The following is a 23,740-nucleotide window of genomic DNA, read 5'->3' as shown; positions in this document are numbered from 1 at the left end:
TAAAAACAAAATATGAGACGACAATTTTATTCAGCAAAAATCGTGCTTGTTGGTTTTGCTTTACGACTAGCAAAGACAAATGGTCCCCGAGCTAGGAACTGACACACTGAATGTATTTACTAATAATTTTAACTACAATCATTTTCATATCATGTGACCAACTGGTCTCATTATATGAAAAATCATCAGATACAGTGAACACAATATATTGCAAACACATAACAAAGAGCACTTTGCTAGTGCTAGTGATTGCATCCGACTCTGTCTTGGCTCATATAATTTGGCTGGGAATCGTTCGGAAAAATCAGCGACATTTTTTCGTCCAAAATTACCCAGTGACGAAAGTCTTCGAACGTGCGTGTTGCTAGTGATGATCTGATCTGATCGGATCTGAGACTTCGCAAGCTATATTTTATTTACCCATTTTTTTTAATACTTTATCATGGCCGTAGAAAAAGTATTGTATGGCACTGCATATATATTGTTTACCAAGTTTTGTTAATGCTTTTATCATGGTCATAGAAAAAGTATTGTATGGCACCGCACATATTTAGCCATTGTAGCATGCATGGGCTTAAATAAGTGTTTTGAAACTTTTCAATCAATCAATCAATTTATTTATTTGCAGATACATGCATTATATATATACACGTGGTTGGTAGATGTAGATGGTAAATGTATATGTGTATTTTTGAACTGAAGTTAAACAATATAGGTTTAGAAGGTATTCATCCAAAAACCTGATCCTAGCTCGGGGGATAGAACCTTCGTGAAACTTAATAACTCACGAAGTACATTTACTATAATAAATGTTCACATCAATTACATCATGCATAGACTGGGAGCTTGTGATGGCATAAAATGAGGCTATCGCAGACTCCCGATCTAATACTACTACAATTATGACGTCAAGCAACATTGATAATACAGAAATTGTGAATTTGACGTTATGCTATTATATTCCTCTCGATGTTGTAGAGATTATCCACATCGATATAATAAAGTATGTAATAATTACTTAAAAATATTTTTTTTTACAAAATTTCAATCTACATAATTTTGACGGAAATATAAAAAAATATCATAAAAGATTTTTTTCGCAAAGTTTTTTCATTTTATTTTTTATACGAAATAGCACTACATTATAAATAACGAGTATAATTTATACAATACAATGTAAAGATGTATAGTTACATACAACTCTTAGCTAGGTAATAGGTATACATTGAAACATTTACCTTCAAGATTATAAATTGCGTATCAATATACGTAACCGTTATCTCATTTCCATTTTATTATATTTTATTTATTCTTACTTGTTTCTACAAATCAGTATTTTTTTTTCAAAAAAGCTTCGCGTAAATATTAAAAAAAAAATTATGTATAATTTGGAATAAATTCCGGGTGATTCTGAGAGCCCGCCGAGGAGCTCGCAGTTAAAACTGCTCCCGAAATCGTTGAAACGTAGTGCAAATGTATAATTGTATACGTCGGCACGTGGGGCGAGAATGCCTCTCCATCATGATCCTCTCCATGATGATGATGTTGGTCCCTTTACTGTCGTACTACTGAGTCAAATCTTGCTTATTAACAATTTTATAATAACTTCAAATGAAATGTTGTCAGTACTGAATGACATTTGTTATATAGTATCTCAATTTCGCTTAAGTGCTAACCAGGCTTCCAAACATCACGATCCTGAGCCGCCTACATTCAGTGAATCCCTGCGACTCGCTAGATGTCGTTAGTCCACCTCCTTGCACTTTGGGACCTCAACGTTTATCCACTCTTTGAACTATGTGCCCCGCCTATTGCCAATTCAGCTTCGCAACGCGTTGAGCTATGTCAGTGACTTTGGTCCTTCTGCGGATCTCCTCATTTCTGAATCGATCACGCAGAGATACTCCTAACATAGCTCGTTCCATCGCCCACTTCACATACGAACTTGTATGTTCACAGAAATTTAAAATGTAAATATGTGTTCTAACCACTTATTTATTTTACTTATTATCGTGCTTTTAAATGGATAGCGAGTTACGTATAATGTGATGTTTAAAGCCACATAAATCTCTATTTACTGTATTATAATATAAACACCAAAAACATTACAATCTATTGAATTTAAAACATTTAGAAAAAACTTACTGACAATTCAGACAATTTGATTATGTAGTACATTCATTAAGAATTCAACACAGGAAACGGCAGTAAATAGTTGGCTTATAAATTCGAAGTATATGTAAGTATATAGCAACAGTAAATGCCTCTACAAGACTGAACTACTACAGCAGTGACAGTAAACATCGATATTTTATTTGAATATATTGTAATTCTAGTTTTACTCTAATTGCTACATAAAACTGTAACGGAGGTGTATCTATACACAATGGTGTTCTAGTTACAGTGGATTTCATAGACGTTGTGGGGGCGCCCCCAGGGGATCGTTCAACCCGCTGAGTGTCGAATTAAAAGTCTATGCGTTTGAGAGTACGACACTCAGGGTGCCCGTGCAACGTCTATAAATTACAGTGTAAGAATTCTCGCGGTCTGCCTATTTAGAAATTTTAGACCTTTTAAAACGATTTTTCTAGTTATCATCTGCCTGTTTATATCTAAAAAATATTTCTGTTTGGCTTGCTTTAAAAATTTGGATATAAGTACCTTTAATTTGATTACGAAACAACTCTTGTCTTTTAGATATAAATAAGTACATCACCGCAGTCCCAAAATACATACAAAAAAGGTTCTAAATATATACGAAAAATTAAATTTTGGCACACCTTAACCAGATCTGTAAAGCAAAGCGTGGCAAGTATTATGTAGTATTATTATTATTAGTTTATAAAGAAAAGCTTACAATAAACATTTACATAACAATTTCACTACCATCAAAATATTATCATTAGCCTACAAAAATAGTTTAGTTGCTGTATTTCGAAACAATTTTGAAATGTTTCTTATGCACAATACATAAGAAACATTTTGGAATTGTTTTTGCATTGCGGTTGCAGTAGCGGTTTAAACGAGTTACATTTAAAACTATACGAGTTACATCAAAAACTGTTATGCATTCGGTAATGTGCGCTAAATATTATCCATTGAAAAATTAGCCTATTATCAAAACATTACTTTTATTATAAAGGTAATTGTCGAATTAGAAACAACATTCACATGTCTGTATAAATAAAAGTCCACCAAATCTAAATAAATAAACGAAAGTACACGTAGAAATATGAAATTTGGTAATTTATTTCATTTATAGTTAGTAGATGTCCGCTAAGAACGGATTTTGCGACAGGGCCGGATCCAGAAGCAAGTCTAAGGCGGACGGCGTCCGAAAGTTATTAATATTACTTGATAATAGTTTGTCCACAAGTTTTTTCAGCTTACAATATATTTTTTACCTTACTGAATTTGATATCATAGATTAAAAAGATAGGTGAAGGTCGTTTCTTAGCCAAATCCTGTACTAATAGGAATTATTGGAAAGAAACATAATAAGCGTACTAAATAACAATTGACTTTCAATCCAAAATTATTTAAAGATATCTTATACATCAAAAAATTATATCTATAATAATAATATATTAAAAATCAATTAAGTTATTCACCGTACATCTGATTAATACAGCAATCAATATAATCATGTTGTTGGTAAATTAGCACAGTCATGTAAATCGAAGTAATTTTTAGCGTTTATGTATATATAAATTATTATTTAGTATATATAATTTAGAAACAATGGTACACGTTATAGAGTTTATCTTTAAAGAAACAAGAAACGAATGTAAATAAACTCTCTTTTATAAGTACTACATATAAATTGTAGGAAAGACTTTCATAGTGATTGTTGTTGTTTTTTTATAAATAATAAACTAACATAACAGATATAGGAATAGCTTTATTAGATTCCTTCCAAAAGATCTTGATTTGGTTAGCACCAAACGTTTACTACGCGTTACATTCGTATAATTGATATCAATATTTTTTCCAAAAATACATTTAACACGTAGTCCTAAACCCTCATTCGAAAATTTAATAAATAGATACATACTAGTAAAATAGTGTTTCTCTGTATTACATAAATTAATAATCAACAATAGAATTATTGAAATATTAATTTATGTAACACTTAATAATCTTAGCTTCGTTAATTAATCGTCATTGTCCATGCCAACCAGTTCAGCTTGAAGTCGCCCTTTTGAACGGCAACAAGCAGTGAGACAAAGTATTCTCAGAGCAAGACGAAATTGGGGGCTTAGAGACACAAGGATCAGTATCTTCCAGAACGAGTTAAATATACCCAACCAAACGACACCGAAATGCAACAGGGGAATGTTTAACTCTTGGCCATTGAAATATTCATATGTGCGCACTCCCGCATACGGGATCCAGCTAAGCCAGAACGTGGTAACCAGAATAAAGCTCATAGAATGGCTTGGGTTGGACAGGTTCTCAGCTAGAGCTGTCGCATATTCTTTGTCGTGGATCGGTACACCGCTATGCAATCTTCTTCTTATCGAGAATATATAGAAATAGTTGTACACGATAGAGATAACGCTTGGCCCGAGAACGAGAATAGCTAAGGTCGCGGTATAAGCATACGTTGTACCCCAATCCAGCATGCAAATCAAAGTTTTCTTATCGAAGGTCGCGTCTTTCTTGTATCCGAGTAGTGGAGGGCAGCAGAGCAATGCAGCGGATATCCAGGTGAACACCATCCAACATTGACATCGCGTTCTTGTTTGTATCTAAATCAACATTATCAGAATTAACAACACTTCTTATAGTAGGGGAGCCCGAGATGCTAAATTTGCAGTTACTAAAACGTCATGGGGACCGATTGCATTTGGTAGATTAAATGATTGGATTAATAAATGGATATATACTTTTTTCTTTTTTAGCGGTGGAAAAAATAACTACAGACTTTAAAGACAATTTTTATTACTTTGGCTTACTGAAGTCGTCAGAAAACATGAGCGATTCTTCAGGAGATTATTTCACTCATAATAAGTAAAAAATTAACCACGCTCGTGGTTCGATAACAGAAATATAAGGGTTTAATTTTGTAACTTTGGAACCCTCCCATTCCATTACGTTACGCTCAAATCGTCAGGTTTTTGAAATGCATACCTTTTAGCTATCAACTACACCTACCTTATCTTAATCTGACGTGCTGGTTGAGTATTTCCGAAGTTAGTTTTTTTTTTTGGTTGCCCTAAATGTACCCACCAATATTATGGGCTCATACTTGGTGGAGGTACTCAACAACGTGCAAGGTATAGTCCCTTATGTTTATCTGTCGCGCTCGAGTAACTGCAAAAATCCCCTCTTCGGCTCCCCTACTATATATTAGACTCACTGTTGAGCACGAGTGAAAGAGGTTAGGCTAATAGTCCACCTCGGCTAGCCCAATGCTGATTGGCAGACTTCACACACGTCTATAAATTTATGAATTATGAAAATCGGGTATGCAGGTTACCTCACGATTTTTTTATCGACGTTTATTAAGTTCATTAAGTACAAAACATGAGTCAACTACGAGTATCAACTGTTTTTAAAATTACATGCATAAATCATGCAGTGTTCAAGATAAATACATCCGATTTCCCCATACACAAACATGCATAACAATTAAGTCAGAAGGTAGAGAAAAGCCAAAGTAATGGAATAGTTAAGTATTATTTAATATTGTTATTGTTAAAATGTTAGCAAATTTAGGTTTAAGCAATAATAAAATAATTATTTGAATAACTATATACTCGTAATGGATTTCAAATTTCTTTATTTTGTTTTTTTTTCAACTACTTTAAAAGATAGAGACGGCACTAATAGCAAACAATTACTTTAATACGGTAAATAAGCAAAAGTTCCATAATTATAAAAGATTAATTCTGATGGGGACCTGAACAAGCTCTTGTAGTCAGTAGAACCAGAGCACCCAGATTGTGAAGGAGGAAGAATAATATAGAAATTGATATCTACCGTCGAACTAACCGTCTCATATCGGAGAGGTTTCCTGACCGCCAAGTACCGGTCGACTGAGATCCACATGAAGGTGTATACTGAGACACACCACAGAGTTACTTCTATGTAGCCAACGAGACGGCACATAAGGTCGCCGAATACCCACTGGCCGGTAACTGCTGGGTACACTGACAGTGGAACTATCAGCAGCCCGCATAGCAGATCCGCCACCGCCAACGATAGCAAGTAATAGTTGATCACCTCGTGCGATAAACCTATGGACAAAATGTTAATTCATAGCAGGATTAAAAAAAAAAACAAAAAAAATTCGTATTTCTAATTAGACTATTTTACAAGTCACATTGGTCCCGCGGTTCGCTGGTTCAGATATGGACAATGAAGTCAAGGGTTCGAAGCATGTGTCAAGCCAACAAAAAATATACGGTATTGGAATTTTTCTTACAAGAAAATTCTTAATAGTAGCCTGGAGTTGGGAAGTTGGCGGTGATAGTACACCCCCGTGCCTCGGAGAGCAGGTAAAGCAGTCGGTCCTACGCCTGATCTCTCACTGGTCGTGTCAGTCTGCCGTCCCTTATGCTCACGACTTTACAAGCACTAACGCGTCAAGTTTGTCTGTTTGTAATGGCCCATATTCGGCTTACTGCTGAGCTCAAGTCTCCTCTCAAAATAGTCCACCTTGCTGGCCCAATGCGGATTGGCAGACTTGGCACACGCAGAGAAAGAGTCACGTGATATTTAACTTTTTAAAATGCACCCTACTGAAAAATTCGAGGTGCATGCACCGGACCGGATTCAAACCCACACTCTCCGGAATCAGAAGCAGAGGTCCACTAGGCTATCACGGCTTATTATACTTGAAAAAAGTCTTCATATTAGTCTCTTACTCTTAAAATAGTTCGCAGAATTATGCATAATTGTTAATAAGATAACCTAAGCCCGTCTAAAACGTTGGAGCAGTGTTACAATGTAAGAATACCTTTAAAGTTTAAGAATGCGGCGATGATGAGGAGATTCGAGATGATGATGGCAAAGCCTATGATAGCGATGATGGCAGCTTTGCCGACTGATTCGAATGTTATATCCCCGGCGCTCGTCTCCCCACCTCCCGGCCCGCGCGCACTCAGCAGCCGAGCTGGCATGGCACTGTAAAATAAAAGTAAATTATAAAAACTAGATTTACCTTTAAAATTAAATAAAAAAAAATTACATAAACTCTGTCGTCGATAGCTGTCTTGCGATTGGTTGCTTGTAGCTGCAAAGAGAAGCTTGAAGGGGCCCGCTAATCCATACTAATATTTTTATATTATAAATGTGTGCGTCTGTCTGTCTGTTTATTTGTCCGTCTTTCACGGCAAAACGGAGCGACGAATTGACGTGATTTTTGAAATGGAGATAGTTGAAAGGATCGCGTGTGACAAAGGCTACTTTTACACCCATTCTTCTAAACACACACACTTTTTTTAATCACTAGGAGTTGCCCCGCGGTTCAACCCGCATAGTTCCCGTTCCCGTGAGAATACTGGGATAAAATATAGTCTATTTTCAATGTTCATCTGCGATCACTTAGGATTCTAATATTAATTTTTGTTCGTTTTATTCAATACAACCAAATATTTTTTACTTTATCAGTAAAGATTATTGTTATTTTTAATTACTCTGAGTAACGTTAAATAAAATTTCTTGAATAATTATGACAGCAAAATTATAGTCATAAAATGATGATTTTTTTGAATTTGATCAATTTATCACAATATTTGATCATTGTATGGCTGTCCGCTGGTAACCCTAGTCCTTAGTCCTTAGTATATTATATTATCACACTAATTTTATAAATGCAAAAGTATGTGTGTAAGTGTGTAAATTATATGTTTGTTCCTCCTTTGTGCTGCGGTTTGTCTGAAATTCGTAACGGAAATAGATTTTACTCTGGATTGATACTTAGGCTACTTTTCATCCCGGAAAAGTCCATGGTTCCCGCGGGTATTTGTTAAAAACAGAATTCAACGCGGACAACGTCGCGGGCGTCCGCTAGTAATATTGTAAACGCAAAAGTATTGTATGGATGTTTGTTCTATTTAACGCTCCAACTACTGAAACGATTTGGCTGAAATTTAAACGAAAGATAGATTATATCCTGGTGGAGTGTTACTTAGATATTTTTTATCCCCAAAAATTCGTGGTTTCCCAAGATTTGATGGTATGAATGTTTGTTACTTCACGGCTCGACTATTGAAAAGAATTGACTGAAATTTTGTAATGAAGATCGATTATAGCCTAAAATAACACATAGGCTACATTTTATCCCAAAAATCCATGCCCTAAATGCAATAAGTGGTAAAACATCGCGTTTTACGGCTAGAAGTACACAAAATCTCTTTTTATATAATGGTTAACATTGATGTAAGCCTTACAAGCGCAATATACTCGTACTTAGTTTAATTTATTAGCTTGATAGTAAACACAGAAATTGTTAACAGGTCTATGTTTTACAAAATTCTTACGATTTGTTTATAAACATGAACTATTATGTCGCACCTTTAGAATTATAGAGACCTAATCCAAAATTTTCTGATTTTGCCTTTTAGTCATACAATGACTTACTTACAAGGAACATACCCATCATCTGATAAAAAACATAGCCATATTTTCGTGTTAAAAGGAGGTATGCACATAGTTATGTTTGTTTGTAGGTGACGCAAACAGTTTCGAGAATTCAAAAATGTAAAGAATCAACCCGAATTGCGTTCAAATAATAATAAACATGTTTTCCTTTACCGTTTACCGACACGTGATATTTAATTTTATAAAATGCATACTGGGCTACATCGTGAGGAAACCTATACCAGAGAATTTTCTCAATTCTCTGCGTGTCTAGTCTGCCAATCCGCATTGGGCCAACGTGGTGGACTATTGGCCTAACCCCTCTCATTCAGAGAGGAGACTCGAGCTCAGCAGTGAGCTGAATATGGGTTGAAAACGATAACAATAAATATAAGGTAGGTAAGTGTGATCTACTTCACTAACGTATAGACCATGCTGGCTGGGAGAATTAGTGAGACCTAACCAAAAAAAAGTCTTTTTTTTCAATATGTGTATTTAGTTAAACAAAGACCTAAATTGCTACAGTTTTTTTTTAATTAACTTAAATATTTATTATAATAAATTAATAAATGATTTTTGTTTAATTTTCTTCACAATTTGGAGGTAAATAAGTATATTATTAAATATGCAACTGAAAAAAAATATATATATGATTAAACAATATTCAATTGCGATCCATATTCTTTATAAAAAATCGTATACGAGTATACGAACTTAACATCATTAAATAACGTATACACGTTAGGGGAAACAGTACTTCAGCCAGAAAAATGTTTCCAAGAGATAAAAATATTAATAAAATTGCAGCAGAATACATTCAATTTTTTTATCGACATTATAAACCAGCACGGCTATTCTCTAACGATGTTTTGTATAACTAGCAGGTGCGAGTTTCGAATTCACCGCTTTCTTTCTCATTCTAAAGTATCATGCTAAACAGAGAGATATAGAGGTGAACAGAATATAGAAGTGAAAGGCGAAACTCGAACTTAGCCTAGCTGACAATGAAGGAAAGTTACCGACGACGTGCTGAGAGCTACGCAACCTCTACGGTGCTACGCACTGTAGAATAGTTACGAGCGTGTATCTCCTTAAGTCCACGGTCGTCGCTAGCTCATAGCCAAATAGGGCAGGGATTTTTGGGCATTTACAAGATCGCAAATAATAATATTAAGGTAAATGAATTATTTGTAAGTGGTAGAGTCAAAAGCTTGCAGCTTTATACTAATTGTATCAGTTAGCAGTATACCTCTTTTATTTTTAATGCGTCTATAGTAAAATAACTATAATAGTATTTTTTAATTTAAACGATTTAATGAGTTAGTAAAAGTACTAAAATTTACTATAATAGAAATTTCATGTGCTATGGAATACACGTGGCAAAAATATTATTTTTAGTGCTCATTTAAAAGAAAGCTTTTATATAAAGAAGAGTGAAGATAAAGGTTTAGGTGACCTTTACCTTAACTTCTCTCTATGATTCCTGCGTAGGTGTTTATTCTTAGAACACTCTAGTTTGTTAACAGGTGAATACAAAGACATGGCCTTAACATTCACGTCATGATACCTGCTATGAAATGCAAGTATTAATTTACAATCTTTTAGGGTGTAATCACATACAAAATTTAAGCGGAGACATGTTTGTAAACATTATCGGACTGTACATGATATCTGCCTCGTCGAATTAGTAGTTAGTCTACGTGTATTTTATTAGATTAGATTCTAGATTCGCGTTCTGGATCGAGCTAAGAAGTACTGAGTTTTTTATTCTTTTAACAAATTCTCCCTGGATTGGGAGTTTAGTTGTGTTATATTCGTGTTAACATATGCTTGCCAAACCTGAAAATTCACAAATAACACAAAAAACAGAATAGTTGTATGTCAAAGAGGAATGGAACGCAGCATGATGAACATAAAAAGAATACAAAAAATAAAGCACAAAGACATAAGAGCGAAAACAAAAACAATTGATGCTCTTCAACAAGCAATGGGCCGGACATGTGTTCGCCTGAAAGACAATAGATGGACAAAATCAGCTACAGCATGGCGGGGACCGCCACGCAAGCGTCGTACGGGTAGACCCTACACACGCTGGGAAGATGACATCAAAAAGTTAGCTGGACCGCAATGGAAACAAATTGCCCAAGATAGAGAGAAATGGCAATCCTTGGAAGAGGCCTTCACCTGAGAGGGGTTCCTAACAGTATAAATATGATTATGAACCAAAAATGGTACATTGTAAATAATTTTCGTTTTTGTTAGTTTAATTTTTTTAGTTTAAGGTACCTAATTGTAAAATTTATATAGGAAATAAAAGGCTTTTTATTTTATTTATTTATTTATATTCCCGTGGAGGTACGAATCCGGTCCGGGGCATGCACCTCCAACTTTGAAGTTGTGTGCATTTTTAGAAATTAAATATCACGGGTCTCAAACGGTGAATGAAAACATCGTGAGGAAACCTGCATACCAGAGAATTTTCTTAATTCTCTGGTATGCAGGTTGGCGTGTGTAAAGTCTGCCAATCCACATTAGGCCAGCGTGGTGGAGTATTGGCGTAACCAATCTCATTCTGAGAGGAAACTCGAGCTCAGCAGTAAGCCGAATATGGGTTGATAATGATGGTATTCCCGACCCTGTAAGAATATCAGACTAAATAGTAGCGTAAGATACCTCAGAGATTAGTCATTAAAAAACATTATTTTTTAACATAATTTTTACGTTCGTTTAATTTGAAATTACAATCAGACACTGAAGTTTTATTTATTTTTATAGAGTTGCGATTTGCGATATAACTCTTGTCTGTGTAAACGCATCCTTAAAGTCATTGGCGCCCGTGTAGCTTTGTCCTATTAATGGAAATGTATCAGATTATCCCCATTACCAGGAGATGGCAAGTCTATTGTATTCTTGACAATAACATCTATGGACGTAGGTAGATTTATTAGTGTTATGGTGACTATAAAAGGGTTAATTACTGTAAAACGAGGCGCAGTGTTTGCTAGAACGCCGATGTTAAACGTAACGAAGCGTAACGAGTTTTTTTTAAACATTAGCCATATATTTTTTTAATATAAGTCTAATGAGTCGGCAAACTGTTTTAGGTTTCAGTTATTATATTATGAATGTAGAAATATGTAATCGATTTAGCTCATAAATGAGAATCATGGTCAAAAAGAATCCAGGCTCAAGTTCTTATGTCGTCTCGGCGAGTTTAGCTGCTGCATGGGGTAAGTAAATGTGTAAATGGATTAAAAAAACGATAGGTATTTTATTTTTTGTACATTTACATCAATTGTGTTTCGAATCAAATCCGATAATTCGTGTAAATACAAATAGTTACGGAGTTTTAAAAAAATCTGCCTAATTTTTTATTGATTCCAATTATGTAATATGTAGTAGTAACTAGAGAAAGAGTCGTTTAGAACATAAATCTAGGGGGGACACCTGGACAATACTGGTAAGTAAATACGCTTAAGGCAACGTAGAACAAATAACTTCAAAAATACTCAACCACCACGTTAGCTAAAAACTGTGCAATTCAAAATCAAATATTAAATCCTTGTATTTTGTTCTCATGACACGAACAAGGTTATATATTTTTATAATGTAGAAAAAAATCTCAAAATAACGAAAAAAATTATTTACCCCAAAAAAAAAATATTTATTTAATATAACTAGTTATTCTTTCACCTAACCATCAAAATGCCTAAATACCAAATCTAACAGGTTCCCCCCACACCGTTCGAGTGTACGGTACACCACGGTCTCACCAGCGGCGAAGAGTCCATATAGGCCGATTCCCGCCGGGTTACCTTTTAAAAATCCATACATACATATTCATTCTTCTAATTAATATATTATATAAGTATGGATGTATGAAAAACTGGAGTTTATATCAAGCACTGTGAATATCCTTTTGGGACGGCTTACAATCGATAAAATTCCATACTTCGCCGCTGGTACACACAGCATCATGGACTTTTCTACCATAACGGTTTGTTTCAAGAAATTGACGTACTCTGAAAACAAATACGGGCTATAGCACCATAAAAAATGGCTACGTAGCCATGACCTAGGCAAAGGTAACTTGGTATTACGCGCAACAACCATTCAAGTGTCAAGGTCAAACGAGCATCACCGGTAGTGAAAAAGTTTCCCAAGGTCCCAGCACTTCCTACTTCTACATGGATACGAGAGATCACATCTATACTAATCTATACTAATATTATAAAGCTGAAGAGTTTGTTTGTTTGAACGCGCTAATCTCAGAAACTACTGGTCCGATTTGAAAAATTCTTTCATTGTTAGATAGCCCATATATCGAGGGTGGTTATAGGCTATATTTTATCCCCGTATTCTTACGGGAACGGGAACCACGCGGGTGAAACCACGCGGCGTCTACTAGTTAATATTATAAAGGCGAAAGTTTGTGTATAAGTATGTTTGTTCCTCCTTTACCCTGTGGCTACTGAAGCGATTTGGCAAAAAATTGGAATGGAAATAGATTTTATTCTGGATAGCCTGTGTGTTACATAGAATACTTTCATCCCGGGAAAATCGCGCTAAGTAGCGGGCGTCAGCTAGTATTATAATAATCTTATATTGGAAAGAATTTTTTTGTGTTTGCCAAATAAAAATCATTCTTTCTTCAAAAAAAAAAAAACATTACCTTATATGCTAATTTGCTATGAGTTCCACATGTAAATAATCAATCGAGCAGATTTAGTTCTACTGCATATACGCGGTTAAAAAAAATCGACATATGACTGACAGTCACTGCTAGACTAGTGTATTTTAGCGACTTTCACAGCATTATGTCAGTTTGTAATTACAAAGAGTAATTACAATAAAAATACCAATTTACGAATCTCTAAAAGTGTACAAGTTTTTAAAATTATGGTACACTTCAGATGCATACATATTTTCAAGGATATCTTTTTTAATCGAGTCATCTTAATGAAAGAAAAAAAGTTATTGCACTCAAAGCTACAAAACAAATAAAACATTATTTGTAAAAATAGTATAGAAGTACATAGCTAATTACGGATTAACCGAAATGTTTAAAAAACCAGATCTTTAAAATCTTAACTAAAGCAGTACAGCCTTGAAGAAACTGATTCTGAGAAAAAAGTGTCCAAGTTATATTTATATTTAATAGTTTAGAAAACATTTTCAAAACGATTAAAATTTGTTAAAAATAGTTATCTATATGTGTGTAATGTATCTATCATTTGCGTTTTATTCATTAACTAGCGGACCTGGTCAAGCTTTGCTTTGACCGGGTCCGGGACCTACCCTAATCCTATTCTACTCCTCCCTACCGTACCCCTACGCTACCCCTGCCCTACCCCCGCCCTACCCCTACCCCTACCCTACCCCTGCCCTATCCCTACCCTACCCCTGCCCTACCCCTGCCCTACCCTTACCCCTGCCCTACCCCTGTCCTCCCCTTTGCCCTACCCCTGCCCTACCCCTACCCTACCCCTGCCTTACCCCTGCCCTACCCCTACCCCTGCCCTACCCCTGCCCTACCCTACCCCTACCCTACCCCTGCCCTACCCCTGCCCTACCCTTACCCTACCCCTGCCCTACCCCTGCCCTACCCCTACCCCTACCCCTGCCCTACCCCTGCCCCTACCCCTGCCCTACCCCTGCCCTACCCCTGCCTTATCCCTACCCTACCCCTACCCTACCCCATATTAATATATTAAGATTATAAAAGAGGACTAAGATTAGATTGTTTCTTTGAATTGAATAGGAAACTACTGGACTTTTACCCTAATGAACAAATAGCCTATACTTTATGCCCATATTCCCACTGGAACGGGAAATACGCGGGTGAAACCGCGGTGCGTCTGCTAGCTATTTGTAAATATGTTGCTGAATTCAAATTATCGAATGCGTCGCAATGTCGGTAGCGCTGCCTGTTTTATAATAAAATTAATCCCCACGACCTCGCAGTAATCTATTCAACCTTAAACCAAAGTATAACTACTATGTTACAGAGTTCAAATTACGTTCTTAACATTAGTGAAAATAGCGGTCTCAAAAACTGACAAAAACATATTTTTTTTATGATAAATGTCTTATGGTATTAATTATTAAGTTTTTATTCCCCAATTAGCTACTAACATCGACATATTTTGTTAAAACTGTTTAAGTGAGGGAATTTATAAAGATGAAGATTACTTCTATATACAAAATAACTCATTTAACAAGATGTTTTTTCGTACTCTTTTTATTTGTTTTATATCAATACCAAAAGCAATTAAAAACTAATATTTTATATCACAAAAGGCAATACTTTGGTTCAACTTTTTTAATATAAAATTTTTCTTTCACTAACATATCAATCTACGACGAAAATCAAGATCTTTTATTAGATTAACTCATTTTAAAGTAATTAATATAAACTCAGGTCAACAGATGTATGTAGGAAGTGAACTTTTTCCTGGAAAATTTGATGTGAATGCATTTCATCCATCTGTTTTATAGATTTTTTTATAGTGTCTTTATTTTGTTAAAAAAATGTATCGATTTACTTTGACGCACAGCTAAAATATGTACTAACCTGTTCTTAATTTAACATATTAAGGAAAAACTAAACTTAGTTTACATATTGCTCCAAAAAAAACAAAAATTTATATTTAAAAAAAAACACTTGTTTGATTTATTTTCATTATTGTACCGAAACCAATTATAGACTTCAGAATTAAAAAAACACCTCCCGAAACACTTCACTTTACACCACAATATGTATCATAAGCTTTAAAATCAGAGCTTTAGGAAGCTGTCCAAATTAGTATTAACCACTTACAGCGTATCGCAAGCATACATTTAAATAAAATAAAAACACATAGTAAAAACTTCGCAGAAAGAGCACGTAAACTCATCTTGAGGAAAACTTAATAAATTAGCTGAAGTTAGATATAGAAAGGCGCGACTCACCCGTCCGTGGTTATCGCAGTTGACCAGAGTCGAGGTCGCAGTGCCGCGTCTCGCAGAAGGCTAGCTCATACCCGGCGAGCCTATAACTATCGGTGCTGTAGAGAAACAAGCGCGCGCAGCCCCTCCGTTCCCAACGCATCCTACTGCCCGCTCCATCGATTCAATGTACAGCAAGCTCTTATCACTTCAACTACAATTTAGGTCAATCATAAACCATCCATATCTGCTATCAAAGATTTCAGTAATTTAATCATTCAAGCTAGAAGTAAAAAATTAAATCGATAGTCTACTATGCACTTCACTTGCGTTTCTTTTATTATTCCACTATCATATCACATGTATGTAATCGGTACATATTATTATTACTAAATAGTTATCACGTTTTCAATACCAATATATTAGAGAGGTAAAGATTGTAGTATTGGTAAACTCTGGATCTTCTGAACCGATCTTGAAAATTCTTTTATCACCGACAAACCACGTTATTTGTGAGTGTCACATAGACTATATTTTCTATCCGTATTCTCACGGAAACGGGAACTACGCGGGTGAAACCGCGGGCCGTCGACTAGTCTCTTATATCTAGAGAAAAAAGTGTGTGAAAAATTAAAATAACTCTGATTGTAAAATTCTCTTTGACTAATAAATAATTTATTTGAATTACCTATTAATAAATATACAAGGGGCTAAAATGATGCATGACTTCCGAACTAGGTCCCTAACGATTTAAAATTCAGTAAAATACATTATTTGTTTAATTAGAAATACTATACAAACAATTTCATTTTTTAATTATTTTATAGCTTTTCCACGATTAAAAATTTCCTTTTACATATTTTTAAAAAGGGGGTGTAAGGGGGAAGCTGGTATCAGTCAGTCACCCCAACTTCCAACCTCAACCGCTCGTGGTGCACCCTGCAGATGGAATGACGATATATCCAGTCTGGAGACCGACGAATGGCGGTATATCCATTCCCAATTGCTAGATTATTAAATGGCACAGGCTGGTGTCGGGCAGCAGCGACACCGGCGTGAGAAATCTAGCTCTGCCGTGACCAACTCGCTTGCCCAGCGTGGTCAGTACCGGGCAAATCTTTGTACATGAACCAAAGAAACAGAACACAGCCCCTAGTCCCCGACAGCCCCGCTATTTCTGGCTCTGGCAGCGGTTACGGTAACGGCGGGGAAAAGGGTGTCAAGAATCTCCGGCAGAGCTGCCAACCCCGACTACTAGACCTGGCAAAAATGAAATGACCGATGAAAAGGTCATCGAGCTGGAAGAAGTTATGAGCAAGTTGCACTGGGATGTTATAGGATTGCCTGAAATCCGAAGACATGGGGTGGGCTCGATAATCCTATCATGTGTATTGTCTATGTACCTATAGGTATTTATTTTATTTCTCACTATTATGTATTTTGATGCTATCGTTTTCATGGTTAGTACAATGTCCAAAATAAATAAGAATACTCGGAAGGCAGATGGTTGAAAAACGTTATTTAATTTAATTTTGTGATAGAACTTATACTTACTCGAATGTGCGTTACAGAGCTATCATACTAGCGGATTGCGTTCGTTTTCATGCGTTTGCGTGCTGTGTCGTACAAACGGGACTTGATAGCCGACAATCAGCTGAGTTATTTAAGCTCCGTAAATATGACCTTACCTTACCTAATCACCCGATAGACGTCCACTGGTGGACATAGGCCTCTTGCATGGACCTACAAGCACAACGATCTCGATCCGCCAGCATTCAGCGCCTTCCTGCAACCCGCTTGATATTCTCGGTCCACCTAGTGGGGGGTCGACCAACACTGCGCTTTCCGGTGCGGGGTCGCCATATCAGCACCTTGGAACCCCACTGTCCATCGGCTCTTCGAACTATGTGGCCTGCCCATTGCCACTTTAGCTTCGCGACTCGCTGAGCTATGTCAGTGACTTTGGTTCGTCTGCGGATCTCCTTATTCCTGATTCAATCACGCAGAGAAACTCCAAGCATAGCTTGCTCCATCGCCCGCTGAGTGATTTTGAACCTTCTTATAAGACTCATAGTTAGCGATAAAGTCTCGGATCCGTTGGTCATCACTGGCAACACGCACTGATCGAAGACTTTCATCTTCAAGCACTGAGGAATTTTGGACGAAAAGATGTCACGAAGACCCAGATGAGCTGGATTCGGCGATTCACCTCTTTCTCGAAATTGGACCTACCTAACTGGTCTGTGTGTCCTAGGTATATATATTCGTCTACAATTTCGAGCACAGAGTCCTGATTAACTGGATGGAGCGGTACAAGAGCATTAGTCATGATGTTCGTCTTGCTCATGTTAATTTTTAGGCCCACACGTTGAGAAACCCTGCTGAGGTCGTTGAACATGGTACTAAGGTACATCGTTGGCAAACCGTATTTAAGTGATGTATTCACCATTGATGTTGATGCCAAATCCGTTCCAATCCAGAAGCTTAAAGACTTCTACCAATGCAACGGTAAATAGCTTTGGAGAGATTACATCCCTGCCGCACTCCTCGCTGCAATTGGATTGGCCTCATGGTTTGATCCTGTATACGGATCGAAAGTGTGGTGTTTTGCAGGAGGGAAGTGTTATACAAAATATCATCACTGTAATACTTACGTAAACAAAGGAAACTTCCAAATACAAAAGAAAGAGAACAATATGCCATAAAAAATTTTAATAAAAAAAATTCAACCGACTTCCAATTCAAAAATTAACCTGAACTAAAAAGCAAGAAATAACTTCTTGCCTATGTCCTACCTTCTGATCAGTTTGAAGGCGGCGCCAATCCAGTGTCACGTTTTAATTAAAGCCGTTTCTGAAAGAACCACAGAAATTTTGTAATATAAACGGCTTGAATTAAAACATCACTGGCTTGGCACCGCCTTCGAAAAAAATAAATAATTAAAATCTTAATCACAGCAGCTATAGCAATGAAAAAACTGATAGCCGTTTCTGAAATAATTATTGAAGATTCAGTAATCTTTAATTACTAAATCTTCATTAATTTTACTTAAACGGCTTGAGTAAATGCATCACTGTCTTAGCACCGCCCTCAAAGTGATTAGAAGGTAGCATATACGATGTTATTTCGAGACCTTCGAGTGGTACTGATTTGCGTCCGTATCCTTTTTGAATTTCGTATCCTTTAGTGGTACGATACCGTCTTGTTCTGTACGCTACATCTGTATATTATTGATTAATCTGTGGATATAATATAGATATAATTTGTCTATTGTTATATTGCAACTTTTGTAAAATTTTAATTTCCTTTAGCAATTTGTTTTAGATATCATTAGGAATTAGCGTCAATTCGCCAACTAGCTGCAACAGTTTGGCGAGAGTATAGCCTGGTAATAAATAATTTAAAAAATAAAAAAAAATTACAAGAAAAAACAAATATTTTGTTTGTGTAGCCCATAGGTTAATATACTAATTGGTGTAGCCAATCTCATGCTGGAATATACGCCGCAACTGTACGCACAAAATAATTTTAGTTAGTACTACTCGCCGTCACTAGGTGGCGCTTATCAAGAAATTTACAAGCTAACGAAATGTTCATCCAAAACATATAAATGACTATTAAAGAACTGGATTCTTTGGTACTCGACGGAAATCTTTCTAAATTTTTGACGCCTAACAACTTTCGTGGTCGAAAGTTGTGGCACAGAAAAAATCTTGGAATTATTACTATTATTATATTATAGTAACGCAATGTTTATGTTTAATTTTGTTAATTTATTTTTTGAATGTTAAGTACGATATATTTATATTATATAACTCTAAAATTATTGGACCGATTTTATTTAGAAATTCTTTCACTATTATTATTATTACATAATACATAATTATATAGCTTAGCTACATTTTGACCGAGTAACATATAGTATATTATATTTTTTAGTTCCACCACTTGAACCACTCGGGTGGAACCGTGGCAAACTGATCAGAAGGTAGCACATAGGTAAGATGTTATTTTTTGGTTTTCAGTTTAGGTTAATTTTAGAGTTGGAAGTCGGTTGAATTTTTTTTATTAAAAAATATAATTTAAATCCTCTTACCAAGACCTTTCATTTGATGTATCACATTATGAAGTTAGTAAAAGATTTTTTTTCAACTTTCCAGCTTACCCCTCATAAGTGCCCCCATATTCAAATTTTATCTATTCACAATACATCCCTGTATTTGGGTCACAAGAATTGATATGCGTACCAAATTTCAATTGGATTGGTCCAGTACATTAGGAGAAAACAGACAGACATTAAAATGTGTGTGAGTGAGATTATAAGAATTCCGTTTTTGTACTACGTACGTTCGGAACCCTAAAAAACCTAAAATCTTTACGTTAAACGGAGAGGTTGACAGAGAATAAACTTTATAGTTAGTTAATTTTTAAACCTGATTTAGTATTAAAATTATATAAGTTGAAACTTTGCAGTTTCCTTATACAATATTCATAACTATCGTGCTAGAATCTTTCCCTTGCTTTGCCTTTACAATAATTATTTGAGAATTAATACCTATAAATTAAAACCTGCCAACAGATGGCGCTGTATCATTCTATATCGCGCTTCAAGAGTTCGTTTGAATATCCATAATAGTCTATTGTGCACATGCCTACACCGGCGACTCCAGATAAACAAATTCAATTTTTGAAACGGGTACCGTTTTGGTACCTGTCAGAATTCAGATGTACTATAGTCTATAACAATATATCTAAACGAGCTGATAATATGATAATTATTAGTCTCAGTTATTAAGATCCCGTATTTAACATGACCTTCACCTTCACCGACCTGTCAACCTGATTTTAAGCTGAACTGAACAACCTGAAGCTTTTTAAATCGAATTAAATATATAATTTTTTTTAAGTTTTCACTGGTTTAAGAGACTAATTTCATATTTATACCAATCGAGCAAACGAAAGTACATATTAATTTTACTATTTTTTCTTCGTCACAACTCTTAGGTTGGCAGGTATAAACAGGTAAATCGATACTAGTAGCTAGCACTGCAGGCTAATTCACTATCTTTGACGTACCTATGCTACTTGACTTATTAAACGAAATTGAGATTCTGTGTACTCGTAGCAAATGTCATCCGGTGCCTACTGGTGGATATCATACAATATGTAGATGACATTTCTCAATTAATTTCATATTTTATTTTCAACCTATTAAAATATTAGGTTGATAATAAAGACCAAAATAGTGTACAGGTCAGCTGGTCTGGTTAATGAATTAAAGTTAAGTTAAATTTCATTACGGACACGTCGGTAGATATAGGGTTGTTTGTGAAAAATCATCTTTATTTTAATAGGTTGATAATAAAGACCAAAATAGTGAATAGGCCAGCTGGTCTGGTTAATGAATTAAAGTTAAGTTTTTCATTACAAACACGGCGGTAGGTATAGGCTAACTACACTGTCCACAGCTCACGCACGATGAGGTGCCAGTTTACATTAAAAAAGAAATAAGCAATGTCTCAAACTTTCAAAATGAACTTGAATTATAATTGTATCATTGTCTGATGTCTGTCGACAAGAATATCATTTATGCTTTCACAGTCAGGGTCACTGTCACTTATGAGATAACCAATCTACGTAGCTGTCGGTTGTCATTTCTTAATTATAAAAACCGGACAAGTGTGAGTTGGACTCGCCCACCGAGGGTACCGTAGTTAATATATATTTGCTTAACGGTTAATTTCGATGATAGATTTACTTCAAATACAGGCTATTTGTTTTACGATTTAATACAATTATGTATATATGACTTGATGACATCATGATCCACCTGTTACGAGAAAATGTGGATCATCATCATCATCATCATCCACTGCTGGACATTATCTCTTTCTTGGACATCCAAACAAAATGGTATCGAGCTCCGCGGCTCAGATCAGCGGCTCCCTGCAACCCGCGCATACCTACATACACATAGGTGCTGGAATGTAACATTATTACTTGCCAAATTTCATAGTTCTAGGTCAACAGAAAGTACTCTGTGAATGTTGATTACTTTGAAACAAAAATAATTTGTTTTTGTGGCTTAAACAGCCATATTTTCATTTTTTTATATCAAACTAGCGGACGTCCGCGATTTCGTCCGCGTAAAAATTGATGTAAACTTCTCTACCTCTACCTTACCCGGCTCGTAAACCTACCCAACCCTACCCTACCCTACCCCTACCTTACTCCTACCCTACCGCTAACGCTAACCCTACCCTCCCCCCACCTTACCCCTACCCTAACCCTACCCGTAACCTATCCATACCCTATCATACCCTACCCCTAATCTACCCCTACCCTACCCCTACCCTACCCCTACCTTACTCCTACCCTACCGTTAACCCTAACCCTTCCCTACCCCTACCTTATCCCTACCCTAACCCTACCCTACCCGTACCCTACCCCTACCCTACCTTACCCTACCCTACCCCTATCCTACTCCTCCCCTACCCTATACGCTCCATATCCTTCCCCTACCTCTACCTTGCCCCTACCCTACACTACCCCTACCTTATCCGTACCCTACCCTACCCTACCCTACACTTTCCCTAAATTACCCCTACCCTACCTCTATCCTACCCCTTCCATACCCCTATCCTATCCCTACCCTCAGCAAAATTGGTCCAGCCTTTTGTGCGTAGTGCATTGACCAAAAGACTATAATTTCCCAAGCGACTTCTATGTTAATACTATAAAGAGGTAAAGTTTGTGTGGTTGTCGGGGTAATCTCTGGATCTACTGGACCGATTTGGAAAATTCTTTTACCAACAGAAAGCTACATTATTTGCGAGTGTCATAGGCTATGTTTGGTTCTCATATTCACACGGGAACGGGAACCATGTAATTGAAACCGCAGGGCGTCATATAGCGCCATTTCTGCGACTTTCAGAAATTTTGTATTATCTCCGAAACTATATAACTAATTAACATACTGTAAATGGCAAATCTTATCTCTATAATATGCTTGTGATTATTCAATAATTTATTTTGATAAGGGTTAAACCCTTATCAAAATAAATTATTTAGTTGTGTAAATAATGACGTAAACCTTAGTTTAAAATTTAAATAATTTATTAAAGTACTAAAGGTACTATATCTGCTAAAATATAAAAGATAGATATATGGTGTCGCGGACTTTTTTGTTGAACTTTTAAAGGTTCAAAAAGCCTCCATACATTTATTTCAGTTATACGCAATGGTTGAGGCAGCGCATGCGAATAAGTAAGTTTTTCGGTCCGACCTGTAAGAGAAAACCCGCGATAACTCAGTAGTTATATATGATAGAAATATAAAATATAGCTTATAGCACTCCCCGATAACGTAGCATTCTACTGGTGAAAGAATTTTTAAAATCGGACCAGTAGTTCCAGAGATTACCCCGACAACCACACAAACTTTACCTCTTTATAGTATTAACATAGAAGTCGCTTGGGAAATTATAGTCTTTTGGTCAATGCACTACGCACAAAAGGCTGGACCAATTTTGCTGAGGGTAGGGATAGGATAGGGGTATGGAAGGGGTAGGATAGAGGTAGGGTAGGGGTAATTTAGGGAAAGTGTAGGGTAGGGTAGGGTAGGGGCAAGGTAGATGTAGGGGAAGGATATGGAGCGTATAGGGTAGGGGAGGAGTAGGATAGGGGTAGGGTACTTACAAACTTTACCTCTTTATACTATTAGTATAGATATAGAAGTCTGATTTTTTCACAGCTTCACGGTGCCATTAGACCTGCAGGCTAATTCACTATCTTTGACTTAAGCTAGTTGACATATACATATACGATTACGAAATTGAGATTCTATATAACAACGGTGTCTACTACTTGATGGATATCATAGAAGGTATACGACATTTTGTCAATTGATTTGATGTTTATTTTAATAAGCTCATATTATTTATTTATTTATTTATTTACAATATACATAATTAAATCAAGAAAGTTTACAATACTAATTAAAGTGTCAAAATCAAAATTTTGACACTTTAATTAGTATTGTAAACTTTCTTGATTTTGACATTTTAATTAATATTGTAAATAAATAAATAAATAATATGAGCTTATTAAAATAAACATCAAATCAATTGACAAAATGTCGTATACCTTCTATGATATCCATCAAGTAGTAGACACCGTTGTTATATAGAATCTCAATTTCGTAATCGTATATGTATATGTCAACT

General features: G+C 35.9%; 1 protein-coding gene across 3 annotated transcripts in view; it reads right to left on the bottom strand.

Annotated features, from left to right (window-relative positions):
* Positions 1–659: 659 nt before the first annotated feature.
* The window catches only part of LOC112055110 (G-protein coupled receptor 52-like), a 36,880-nt gene continuing 13,799 nt past the window's right edge, over positions 660–23,740 (bottom strand). Inside the window, exons 1-4 of one of the 3 annotated variants that reach the window (XM_052890687.1) lie at positions 15,541–15,621; positions 6,965–7,131; positions 5,986–6,242; positions 660–4,751 (exon numbers count right to left, since the gene is read on the bottom strand). In XM_052890687.1, the coding sequence (XP_052746647.1) occupies positions 4,155–4,751; positions 5,986–6,242; positions 6,965–7,127 (1,017 nt within the window). In that variant the 5' untranslated portion in view covers positions 7,128–7,131; positions 15,541–15,621 and the 3' untranslated portion in view covers positions 660–4,154. Of the gene's footprint in view, positions 4,752–5,985; positions 6,243–6,964; positions 7,132–15,540; positions 15,622–23,740 lie in introns of those variants that run through there. The other 2 variants (XM_052890686.1, XM_052890688.1) reach the window with 2 other exon arrangements.

Source organism: Bicyclus anynana, chromosome Z, assembly GCF_947172395.1.
Source record: "Bicyclus anynana chromosome Z, ilBicAnyn1.1, whole genome shotgun sequence".
Taxonomy (NCBI): Eukaryota; Metazoa; Arthropoda; class Insecta; order Lepidoptera; family Nymphalidae; genus Bicyclus; species Bicyclus anynana.
The sequence above is the reverse complement of the archived record's forward strand: the minus strand, read 5'-3'. Positions and strand labels throughout refer to the sequence as shown.